Source organism: Geotrypetes seraphini, chromosome 16 (genome assembly GCF_902459505.1).
Source record: "Geotrypetes seraphini chromosome 16, aGeoSer1.1, whole genome shotgun sequence".
Taxonomy (NCBI): domain Eukaryota; kingdom Metazoa; phylum Chordata; class Amphibia; order Gymnophiona; family Dermophiidae; genus Geotrypetes; species Geotrypetes seraphini.
Genome location: NC_047099.1, coordinates 52,946,669 through 52,959,699, shown reverse-complemented (window position 1 = coordinate 52,959,699; position 13,031 = coordinate 52,946,669). Strand labels below are relative to the sequence as shown.

The 13,031-nt window shown below is 46.2% G+C and overlaps 1 protein-coding gene across 1 annotated transcript in view; it reads right to left on the bottom strand.

Moving 5' to 3' along the window:
- Nucleotides 1–1,128: 1,128 nt before the first annotated feature.
- The window catches only part of LOC117350019 (A-kinase anchor protein 8-like), a 72,178-nt gene continuing 60,275 nt past the window's right edge, over nucleotides 1,129–13,031 (bottom strand). Inside the window, exons 11-13 of the mRNA XM_033923890.1 lie at nucleotides 12,335–12,465; nucleotides 11,264–11,359; nucleotides 1,129–1,850 (exon numbers count right to left, since the gene is read on the bottom strand). Of these exons, the coding sequence (XP_033779781.1) occupies nucleotides 1,620–1,850; nucleotides 11,264–11,359; nucleotides 12,335–12,465 (458 nt within the window). The 3' untranslated portion in view covers nucleotides 1,129–1,619. The remainder of the gene's footprint in view (nucleotides 1,851–11,263; nucleotides 11,360–12,334; nucleotides 12,466–13,031) is intronic.

Sequence of the window (13,031 nt, the reverse complement as noted above, 5' to 3'; positions counted from 1 at the left end):
AATGGGGGGGAGGGACCCAGCAATAGTCCCGCCGGGTTTGACACCCTAAGATCAGATGGAGCCCCAAACAGGGCCCATCCAAGCTCAATCTAGCCAAAAACAGGAACTAGAAACCCTAAATAAATTCAAATAGCCCTACCAAGGGAGATGGGTACAGCTCACTCACACCTGCTAGGGACTGAAAGAAGACTGATAGGAATAGGGGAAGGTATCTCTTATATACTACTCCATAGTTTTGTTTCAGTCTCCACCTGCTGGTCATAAGCTATATACCCACTTGTAAGATTAACCTCTACCTGTCTGGAGAGTGCTAAAGAATTAGCTCTTTCTCCATCATTTACTCAGTACGCTGTAGAGGCAAGATGTACCATGCTACAGGATATAGGGATGAATGGGTTAAGCTTCAGGATTTTAGGGGGAGATGATATGAAACCTGGACCTCCCCTTCTAATTTTGGTTGGTAGTGGTGGTGGGGTTCTGGGGATATGAGGGTCACATTTGTTTAATGTGATCTTTGCATTATCATAGAATGCCATGTTTTAGATTGCTTTGCCTGATATTTCTTGTGAATATTTCTTTTTTTACCAGTTATTTTATAACATAGCTGTATCTTTCTGATGTCTCTTCAAACTGTGTTTCAATTAATTTGCTATGAGCTTGAAATTTAATAAAACAGATTTGCTATAAAAAACTGAAGCCTCTTACCATAATTAACTGCAATTGTAAGTGCACAGTGGCACACATGATTTAGACTTGACACTATGGCAGCAACAGCTATTTATCTGCTACATAGTTATGAGCTATAGTTGATTTAGAAGTCCTTTAAGAACTTTGATACTTGAACAATTTATCTTCTCTCCCATGCATAGCCTTTCTTCCAATTCATTATGCAAACCCTCTTGAAAGCTCAATGGCTGTTGCCCCTGCAGCTATAGCTGCTGCATAGTCGTAGTATGAGCACTGTACAAATATTATCTGAATTCATGAAAATTTATCTGGAACTACCAATTCTCTCAACCATAAACAGAAAAACAATTTTCTAATAAAAAGTGCCAATGAGGAAAAAATAAGACCTCACTAAAAAAGCAAAACAGTAATGGCAGCAGGAACTAACAAGGCAACAAGTAGTTTACTTCATCCTGCTCAACTTTTTATTGCCTTTAATGGCAGTATTTTACGACACAATTATGACACTGTCAGCTTGGTATTAAAAGGAATAAAACTTAAGTAGTTAAGAACAGAATCTCTTCTACAGAACTTCAAACAAATGCTGGGAAAAAAAGCCCTGCAACACCTGCTCTCAATAAGTACACTTCACTTCTGCAAGCAAGCAAGCAGAGTCACAATAGGTTTGTATACAAATTCAAGAAAAAGAAAATATGAAGCAGCCTCTAAAGGACTTAGTTCTTATGGACAAAATCCATCTGTTGGTTTTAAAAATGTAAGATAAAAATAACATATTCATCATTACTATTCCAGGTATACATTACAGATTAATATTTCCATCAAGTGGTAGTTATGAACCAAAACAGACTAGGAAAACATCAAACATGGTGGAGTATGGAAGTTGTCGTCTCAGATTATATTATAAAACAATTTGATGAATTGCTTCCCCAGCTTTATTCTGTTGGTTCCTCCTCTTCTTCCTCTTCATGGTCTTCATCTTCTTCCAGTTGCCTCTCTTCCTCCTCAGTAGTGAAGGTTTCTTCAGTTCCATGTGCCACATCATCTTCATTGAGCTTGCTCTTATCTGCCTCATCTCCCCCTGCCCCATCTCCCCCTGCAACATCTGCCCCTTCTCCATCTTCATCTCCCTTCTCCTCTGGATCATCAATAAAGGGGTTTTCACCCTGCAAGTCACAAGAGAAAACAACGTGCATGTTAACTGTACATTTTGTTTCTATGTACGATTGTCTCCTTAAAAAAAATCTCGTCTCAGAATTCCTTTTAGTATCTGCAACTGAGGCGGCAATTCTTATGTGACTTTTCTGCTTAACTTCTTGCCTATAGCAGCATGATTAAAAAACCAGAGCACAAAATTGGAGATACCTACTTGCTACTGCTCTTGAGCCTTCTCTATCATATGTATAGTTCTTACAACTATATATGGAAGGTAGCTTCATTATATGACCTAGTATTTTTGTAAAGTAAACTAACGATTCACCTCTACTTATTTCACTCCACTCAGTATTTTATAGACCTCCATCATATCACCCCTCAGCCATTACTTCTCTAGGCTGAACAGCCCTAGCCAGTTTAGTATTTGGTCATAAGTAGTCATTCCATTCCATTTCTAAATTTTTATTGTCCTTCTCTATACCTTTTCTAATTCCGCTATATTCTATCCCTAATATTGATTCTATTACAAAGATAGACTGCATTGCCTTCAATAAGCTTAAACTTAACATAGAAAAGGCTAAGGAGAAATTAGGCTCTTACCTGCTAGTTTTCTTTCTTTTAGCTTCTCCAGTCCAGACCAGTAGAGGTTAATCTTTATGAGTGGGTATATCCAATCATGACCAGCACATGGAGACTGAAAACAAAACTGTGGAGTACACTTCCCCCTCCCCATTCGTGGTTTCCCTACTCACGATTTCACATAATCATGATTTTTTTTTTTTTTTGGGGGGGGGGGGGAGAAGGAGGGGAAAAACACCCCATATTTTTGTCTTCCTCCCTGACATCCCGGCCTTACCTGGTAGTCTAGCTGGTTTTTGGGGCAAGAGCGATCTTCCTACACTCTTGCCCCGTGCAAATAGCCATTAGGAAATGGCTGTGGGGAGTTCCTGTAGTCTCTCAAGAGAACAGAAGGCCGCACTGGAGGCCTGAGCAACATGGCCGCCCGTAAACGCTGACCTTTCACTAACCCACGAAAGGCTGACAAGGCCGCAAGCTGAACCCGGAGAGAAGACCAAGCCAGTCCCCTGCAAGAACTCTAGGATGGTAGGCAGGGAAGCGCGAAAAGAGACCACTCCTCGCTCCTGGCACCAGCACTCAAAGGGACACCAAACAAGCACCTAAGCCCGAGAGGTAGAAAGCCTCCGGGACCCCAAAAGAGTAGAAACCACCTTATCTGAATACCCCTTTTTACCTAGGTGGCCCCTTTCAAGAGCCAAGCCGTAAGACAGAAGGGAGTCGGAGCAAACATGAGAATGGGACCCTGAATTAGAAGATCATCCAAGAGAGGCAGAGGAAGAAACTTCACCACCAGATACCTCACTAGATCCACGTACCATGGACGTCAAAGCTAATCCGGAGCCACCAGACCAGGATGGCGAATGATGCGGAGAAAAACTCTGCCCACGAACGGCCACGGAGAGAACATATACAACAGCCCTTCCGTTGGCCATGGTTGAAACAGAGCATCCAAACCCTCGGCCTGACCATCCCTGCGATGACTGAAGAAACAGGGCAGTTTGGCGTTGCTATTCGTGGCCATAAGGTCCATCAGGGGCTGACCCCAAGCCTGCACTATCAACTGAAAGGCCACGGGGCTGAGACACCACTCTCCGGAATCTAAGGTGTGACAATTGAGGCAGGATGCCTGAACATTCTCCACCCCAGCTCTGTGAGAGGCCGAGAGGTCCTGAAGATGTGACTCCGCCCAAAGCATGAGCTATGAGTGCTCTTGGTGCCTCCCTGACGATTGACGTAAACCACCGCTGTGGCACTTTCCAACAGAACTCTGACTGACTTGCCCATCATAAGGGAGCGGAAGGCTAACAGTGCCTGATAGACGACTCTGGTTTTCAACACATTGATCGACCAGGACGCCACCTCTGTGGACTGAGCTCCCCAACTGAGGAGACTGGCATCCGTGAGAAGCACCGTCCAATGCGGTAGAGCAAGACTCAACCCCTGAACCAGATGAGAGGTCTGGAGCCACCAACGAAGACTGCAGTGCGCCAAGCCTCACAGAGGTACAGGGACATCCAAACTGTGCCTCTGGGGTGACCACCTCCGTAGCAGAGCATACTGAAGAGGATGCATGTGGGCTCACGCCCATCTCACTACGTCCAGGGATGCCGCCATCGACGCCAAGACGTGGGAGGAAATCCTGCGCCCAAGGACACCGGGACGCCATAAAGCACAGTTACTTACCGTAACAGGTGTTATCCAGGGACAGCAGGCAGATATTCTTAACTGATGGGTGACGGCACCGACGGAGCCCCGGTACGGACAATTTTTAGAGTGATAGCACTCTAAGAACTTAGAAAGTTCTAGATAGGCTGCACCATGCATGCGCGAGTGCCTTCCTGCCCAACGGAGGCATGCGGTCCCCAGTTAGGATAAGCCAGCTAAGAAGCCAACCCGGGGAGGTGGGTGGGACGTAAGAATATCTGCCTGCTGTCCCTGGATAACACCTGTTAAGGTAAGTAACTGTGCTTTATCCCAGGACAAGCAGGCAGCATATTCTTAACTGATGGGTGACCTCCAAGCTAACAAAGAGAGGGATGGAGGGAAGGTTGGCCATTAGGAAAATAAATTTTGTAAAACAGATTGGCCGAAGTGTCCATCCCGTCTGGAGAAAGAATCCAGACAATAATGAGACGTGAAAGTATGAACTGAGGACCAAGTAGAATTAGAATTAAAAGGCAATAAAACGGGAATTCAGTCAGCGCAGAATTGAAGTAAAACTTCTCAGCTCCGCGGAAAGAAAAGAAATGAGGAGACACGACCGGTCCATCGGGCGGGAAGGCACTGGCGCATGCGCGGTGCGGGCATCTTGAAACTTCTGAGTTTCTTCAAGCAAGACATGCTTGTGAGACGTCCCTATCGGGGCTCTGTCGGATGACATCTCCCACTAGTGAGAATACCTGCCTGCTTGTCCTGGGATAATCATCATTTGCTTCACAGAGATAGAAAGCTGTGGGAGCACCTGCTGACAGAGATGAAGAAGGGTCTGAAGGCGGTTGGATGGAAGAAACGCCCTCATGAGAACAGTGTCCAATATCGCTCCAATGAACTGAAGTTGCTGAGTGGGATGAGATGCAACTTGGGCAGGTTGATCTCGAAACCCAGAATTTGGAGAAATAGGATGGTCTGGTTGGTAGCATGAGCCACTTCCTGAGATGATTGAGCCTTGATTAACCAGTCGTCCAGGTAAGGGAAGACTTGGAGATGGTGAGAGCGTAGAAAAGCGGCCACTACTATGAGACATTTTGTGAATACCCTGGGAGAGGAGGCCAGACCTAAGGGTAGCACTTTGTACTGGTAATGGAGGTACTGTCTGGAGGTCAAATTGATCGGGATATGTGTGTAGGCCTCTTTGAGATCGAGGGAGTATAGCCAGTCATCCTGAGTGAGAAGAAGATAAAGTGTGGCAAGAGAGAGTATTTTGAACTTCTCTTCTACCAAACATTTGTTGAGATCCCTGAGATCTAATATGGGTCTGAGGTCTCCGGTTTTTTGGGGGACTAGAAAATAGCAGGAGTAGAATCCTTGCCCCCTCTGATCTAGAGAAACTTCCTCTATGGCGTTCAGAAGGGATTGGACTTCCCAAAGCAATAGGGAAGACCGAGATGTGTTCAAAGCAGACTCTTTTGGATGACTGTGTGAGGAAAGAGTCTGGAAATTGAGAGAATAGCCGTGGTGAATGATGTTTAGAACCCACTGGTTTGAAGTGATGAGCTCCCAATGGCTGAGGAAAAAGGGAAGACGTTCTCCGATAGGTTGGGGCATGGGAGAGAATGGTGGAAGACTGGCTATGTCCTGGAGAAGGACGTCAAAAGGGTTGAGTAGGCTTAGGTTGGGCAGGTGGTTTTACTGGTTGCTGCGGTTGAGAATGAGGCTGCTGACGTTGTCGCCGAAGTTGCTGATGAGAAGTTGGAAGAGAACGAGCAAAGTAGCGACGTTGGTAAGATGACTGCTGGCGAAAAGGACGAGCAGGCTGAGGCTTCTTTTTGTTTTTCAGCAAAGTGTCCCACCTAGTCTCATGTGCAGACAGCTTTTGTGTGGTAGAATCCAGAGAGTCACCAAATAACTCGTCACCTAAGCAAGGAGCATTGGCAAGGCGGTCCTGGTGGTTGACATCGAGTTCTGAGACCCTAAGCCAAGCTAAACGCCGCATAGCACAGCCTTTGCAGTAGCCCTAGAGGTCAGTTCGAAGGTGTCATAAATAGAACGGACCATGAACTTCTGAAGTTGTAATAAACTAGAAGTATATTGGTGAAATAATGGTACTTTCCGATCAGGGAGATACTTCTCAAAAGAAGACAATTGTTGGATGAGATGCTTCAGGTAAAAAGAGAAATGAAAGGCATAATTACCTGAGCGATTGGCTAGCATAGCATTTTGGTATAGATGCTTGCCAAACTTATCCATGGCCTTACCCTCTCTGCCAGGAGGGACAGAAGCATAGACACTAGAGCCCGCAGTCTTTTTCAAAGTGGACTCCACAAGTAAGGATTCATGCGGAAGTTGCGGCTTGTCTAAAGCCTGGAATGGGAATGACTTTGTACAACGTGTCTAATTTGCGAGGAGCACCGGGGATGGTTAAAGGTGTCTCCAAATTTTTATAAAAAGTTTCTCTCAAAATATCGTGGAGGGGTAATTTGAAAAATTCCTTTGGAGGTTGATCAAAGTCTAAAGCCTCAAGAAATGCCTTAAGTTTTTTATTCATTTTTCATATAACAAGTGTACCACTTAAATTTATACAATTTCATTATGTACACACTTGATATTCCTTCATACATTACTATATATATAACATATCATTATATAATCTTTTACTATAATCTTGAAACAGTATATAATATTTAATAAGTATACCAACTATTTCTCAAGTATAAACCCTCCCCTCCCCTTCCTTTGCCAACTGCATAAAATACAAGATATATTGATAAATTATTTATATTATAAGATGAATAAAATAAACCCTCCCACTCCCCCTCTTATCAATATCTTATTATGGGAAAATTGTATCATTCATTGCAAAAATCTATTAATGGTCCCCAAATCTTCTTAAACTTATCTATATAACCTTTTTGTGTTGCAAATGTACGTTCCATTTTATACAAATGGCATACTGAATTCCACCAAAGTTATAATTTAACCTGTCATAACTTTTCCAATTGTATGTTATTTGTTGAACTGCTATTCCAGTTAATATAAATAAAAGTTTGTTATTTGAAGAAATTTGACTATGTGCTCTCATTGCTGTACCAAATAAAATCGTATCATATGTCAAGGCTACCATATGCCTTAGACTTTTTGGATTCAGCCTCCAAAGGAATAGAGGGGGACTCACACATTTCCTTCAAAAAGTTTGAAAAGGAGGATTGATCAGGTTTAGTAGAAGGTTCCCGCATAAAGGGATCTTCCTCAGCCGAAGAATCCTTGTCATCGGACACCAGAGGCTCTTCGGAGTCATCCCAAAGATCAGGGTCCCGTACCTGAGAACCGCGACCTCGGGAGCCCGGTGTCGAAGGTTCAGTATGCAGGGTTTTGCGGACCGACTTCCCGGACCGCATAGATGCGGTACTCGGAGAAGTAATAGGTGACCGGTGCCGGGAGTGGTCTGGAATCTGTGCTGTTTCGGAGGTCGTTTGAACAGTACGGTGTAGGCCTCTCGGTTCCGCAGACAAGACAGGCATGGAAAACGAAGAGATGAAATGGACCGGTACCGATAGAGTGGAAGCCAATAAGAGAGGCTGCTCCACGGCCGGTACCGGATGCTCAGACCGGACCAGAACTGGAAGGTTCGGTGCCAACAGAGCAGGAAGGAGTTGCTGCAATTGCTCTTTTAGTTGGACTTGGAGAACAGCAGCAATACGGTCATCCAAAGAAGGCACCGGTATCGCTTTCTTTTTCTGCGGTACCTGGGGTGCCGCTCGACGCCCAAAGGATGAGGAGGCAGATGATGATGCACTCACCTCTATAGGGGCGGAGCGTTTACGGGGACGCCTCGAGGTCAGCAGGACTTGACTCTGCCACAGCGACCGGAGACCGCTCCAGGGAAGAGGAAGGCTTCTTAGCCGGCTTATCTGGGGGGTGCGACACCGGAGCAATGTCATGCGGCGTCGAAGAAGTCGGTGCCGGTTTAGAGGAGGGCGCCGACGTCGGGATGGATGTCAAGGGATTTGCCATCTCGGCACTGAAAATAAGTTTTTGCTGAATCTGCCGGTTCTTCAAGGTGCGCTTTTTAAGCGAAGCGCAACAGGTGCAAGATGAAGCCCTATGATCTGGACCCAGGCACTGGAGACACCAATTGTGTGGGTCGGTCAAAGAGATGGGGCGTGCACACCGTTGACACTTCTTAAATCCCGGCTGCGGGGACATGAAGGTAAAAACGGCCTCCGCTAAATTGAAGGCAGAGACTTCGATGGTGCCAACGGGCACTGCTGGGGCGAGACGGAAAAAAGAAAAAAAAGAATGTTTTGGGGGTTTTTTTTAAAGAAAGAAGAAAATAAAATAAAATTAAGGAAGAGAAAACTTCCAGGAAAAATACACACGAGCAGGAAAGCAAGAGAAAAAAAATTTTTAATGGCCGTCACCCATCAGTTAAGAATATGCTGCCTGCTTGTCCTGGGATAAGGAGGAGAATCTGAGCTTACAATTTGCTTACCCGGGCCTCTGGAAAAAAGACCTTCCCCAAGAAGGTGTCTAACAGAACCCCAAGGTACTCCAGACGCTGAGCTGGAACCAACCGACTCTTGGAAAGGTTGACCACCCAGCCCAGCGACCTGAGAAACTCCACCACCCATGCCGTAACCAGAGTTCTTCTCCTGGAACAACTTCACCCGAATCAACCAGTCATCCAGGTAGGGGTGCCCCAGAATGCCCTCTGACTGCAAGGCTGCCGCGACAACCACCATCACCTTGGTGAACATCCGGGGAGCCGTAGCCAGGCCAAAGGGAAGCACACAAAACCGATAGTGCTGACCCAAGATCGCCCTGTTGACTCCTGTTTAAATTTAGGATGGGCCAAAAGGTCCCCTTTTTTTCTTAGGCACCACAAAGGAACTGACGTATCTGCCAGTGCCGCACTCCTGAGGGGAAACTGGAACAACTGCCCTGAGATCAAGCAAGCGCTGAAGGGTCTGGTGAAAGGCTAGCGTTTTCCATGCCGCCTGACATGGAGAGGCTAGATATGATCTGGCAGAGAGCATGCAAACTCCAGAGCATAACTGTCCTGCACCACCTCCAGGACCCACTGATCAGACATGGATCTCGGCCTACTTGGGAAAGAAGTCGCGCAGCCGGGCACCCACTTGAACCAAAGGGGGCACCGGCAAAGAACCATTGTGCAGGACGTGCAGTGGGGGAACCGGCGGGGGGATTCCCTGGGGAAAACCGGAAGCCTGGAAAGCCTGGAACCGGAAACCCTGGGCAAATCTTGCGAAATTCCCACAGATGCCCCCGGACAATGCCACCCTGAGACACTGGGCGGGCACGGTCTTCAGGCAGACGGGACACCTTAGAGTCCGTCAGAGTCTGAACCAACTTATCCAAGTCATCTCCAAAAACAACCCCTGAAAGGGAAATTTGGTAAGCTTAGTATTTGACGCAGCAACCACCGACCAAACGCGAAGCCACAAGGTGTGGCGCACAGCCATCCCAAAAGCCCCAGAAATAGCCAAAGTCTGCACCAAGTCATAAAGAGCATCCGAGAGGAACGAGGCAGCCATTTCAATCTTCGCCACCTCCTGATCCACTAAGCACCAGTCAGTCACAACCTAGGACACGCTCAGCCCACCGAAACATAGCGCGAGCCACCAGCCCCCCACAAATAGCTGCCTGGACCCCCAAGGCAGACATCAAAATTCTGCTTAAGAAGTGTCTCTAACTTATGCTCCTCAGAGACCCTAAGGGCAGAACTGCCCTCAACAGGCAAGGTATGCAGTTTAGCAATTGCTGAGACTGTCCCAGCTGCTAAAGCAGGCAAGCCGACAACATCTTGATAGAAAAATCAGCTGAGAGGGAATCCTTTTACCCATACCGTCGGTAGTTTGGGGAATCCCTCCAGAGGCTGTGAGAGAAGACAGGGCTGCGTCACTGCCTCCAGCTGACTTGCGAGGCACCAAGGCTGGGGAGCTCTGGATGCCTTCAGCCACTGCTGACGAAGCTCCACGACCACACCAGCCCACACCGGCCCAAACCGCCAAGTTCAGGCCGGTTGCGAGTGCCTCGAGGCTAGACTAAATTGTGTCCTCTCCCCCCGAGAGGTGCACAATTGCTCCATACCTAGCTGAAATTTAAAGTGCTGGTTAGTAGAAAAATACAGTAAATTGACAGGGAGGCAACCCTGCAGAACGGCACTACCTCAAGATTTTTTTTTACAGAACAGACTCGAGGCTCTCGAAACAATATGCCTTGCTTGATTTAGGGGGCAAGGCTTACTGCTGAGGCTCCTCTAAAAAAATGTGGGGAGGTGGAGGAAGTGGGGAGAAGGGACCCCGCTCGAGACCCACCAGGTTTGAAACCTCCGAGGTTTGACAGACCCCCAAACAGTGCCCACTCAAGCTCTGACCGGCCAAAAACAAGGACTAGAAACCCCCTAAACAAATTCCAACAGCCCTACCCATGGAGATGGGTAAAGCTCACTCAACACCTGAAATAAACAGTGCCTGCATCTTGTACATAGTCTGCAGTTTTCGGTTTTTTGCTTTTCGCTTGATTTTGCTGCAGATCCTGTTGGATTTTTCTCTTGTTTGTGGAGACTGAAAGAAGACTGATAGGAATAGGGGAAGGTATCTCTTATGTACTATTCCAGTTTTGTTTTCAGTCTCCACCTGCTCGTCATGATTGGATATGTACCCACTCGTAAAGATTAACCTCTACTGGTCTGGAGTGTGCTAAAGAAGTATTACTCAATTCACTTGATTGTTCCTGCTCGCCAGTACCCGAAGCAAACGAGGATTCCCCTTCGCGGTGGCTTGCACACCACAAGCACACAGGGTCCCCCCAAGCTCTGTCCGGCACCAGAAAGGGACAAGAAGGCCACTATGCAAATTCCAACAGGCCTACACTAACTCAGGGAAGTCATCAGTGAAGCTGTACCGGTCTGGAAAGGTGATAAAAAGTATTTGTGTTATTCGAGCTTAGACGTGAGTGTTAGCGGTTATTTGGCATGGTGAGTTGTTGAGAATGGTTATGGGGTGAGCCCCTTACAATCTTTTTTCCCAGTAAGAGCTAGTCTATATGGTAAGGAGATAAGCTTATGGGGCTGCAGGTCCTCTGTCAAGTCTACACTTGATACCTGAAGACAGTCAACTGAGAAAGTAAAAATGGCTATAGTGAACACTGTATTGATTGTCCTTACCTTTAGAAACTTTTCCAGTTTCTTACTGATCATTTTATTATTGAGGATACTCTTGGCAACTATTAGTGAGGACTTCTTAGACTGCTCCATCATAACCTATAAAAGAAAAAAAAGTCACTTTAAAACATGCCTCAAAAGGCAGATTTTTCAACAGTAAACAAGCGCTTAACATATTCTGCTACATATAGAATGCAACTTTCCCCTTACTATCACTCAAGTATCAGAATTTGCGGTGTACACCACCTGTCTACTATATAGAGTACAGTCAAACTTTGGTTTGCAAGACGAGCAAAACACTCACGCAAACTAACTCACAAAACGAGCGTTGACTCGATAAGCGAGCACGGCCCACCCTCAAACCCTTACCTTCAGCAACGCCACCAACCCATGCTGGCAACACCGACTTGCCCATGCCACATCCAGCAACGCCGGAAACAGAAAATGCAATCAAAAGGGCTTGGATGACAGCATGGGCGCAGTGGCGGACTGAGCTCTTGATGAGGCCTGCTCAAGAAGGACAAGTACTTTCTGGCTTGTGGGCTGTTGCCAGATGGCGCCAGCTGAGGACCCAGAGTCGGCTAGGAGTCAGGGTGAGTCCAGCAGGAGCGGGTCAGCACCTGGAGAGTCCCGGCGAGGGTGGCTATGCACCTGAATGGCAGGGCCAATGGTGCTTATCTGGGCTTGGTAGCAGCGGTGGTTTGACTACAGCCAGCATCCTGGTGCCGGGGCGCACCATTACCACCCACACAACCCGCAGCGACATGAGTGTCCTAGAGTACAGCCCCCTTTCCAGAACTACGTGAAAGGCAGCAAACAGCGGCCGAGTCCTTCCTGAGTGAAGTGGAGGAGCTGCGCAAATAGGTCCATGGTCGAAGCAGCGGTGGAGGCGTCACTAATGGTAATTAAGTTTTTGGGATATGGAACGAATTGTCAGAGTTTCCATTAATTCTTATGGGGAAAGTTACTTTGATATAGGAGCGCGCTTCCGGAATGAATTATGCTCGTAAACCAAGGTACTACTGTATTTGACTCCTGAGAAAAGTCTATACATCTAACTGTCAAAGCATATACCTTTCTGCTTCGGTTATGTTCAATAGATCTGATATGTTGCTGCAGAATTCCATGCTGCATGGGGATGAAGAGATCACATGCAGTACAATGAGCTGCTTCTACTTTTCTCACAAAATGTTCCATAGGAATAGCTAGAGAAAGGAAAAAAATTCTTACTATAGCTTTGGCAAAAGTTGATAAAACCACTGCCACGCAAGAAAAAGCTTTAAGGTTCTCAACCACTGCATCACAATTATGAATTCTAAATATCTAAGTAGCCCCAGTGAGAATGAGGCTTTGACATTAGATTAATAATAAGATATCAGGTGTAATACATAATATACACCGGATTGGCTATATTTGGAAAGGCAACTCATGTCTCCTTTACATCTTTCTCATATTCTTAGTATCAAGATGCCTAGATTATATAAGGAAAATAGAATTCTGATGGATACTTGGAAAACCTTACGATTTGTTAATAGCTTAACTGCTATTCCTATTAATAAATCAACAAATCAAACCATTTGGCTAAACCCCAAGATTCAAATTGGTGGTGTTAAGATCATCTGGAAGCATTGGTTAATTGCAGGAAAGCACAGTTACTTACCGTAACAGGTGTTATCCAGGGACAGCAGGCAGATATTCTTGACTGATGGGTGACGGCACCGACGGAGCCCCGGTACGGACAATTTTAGAGTGATTGCACTCTAAGAACTTG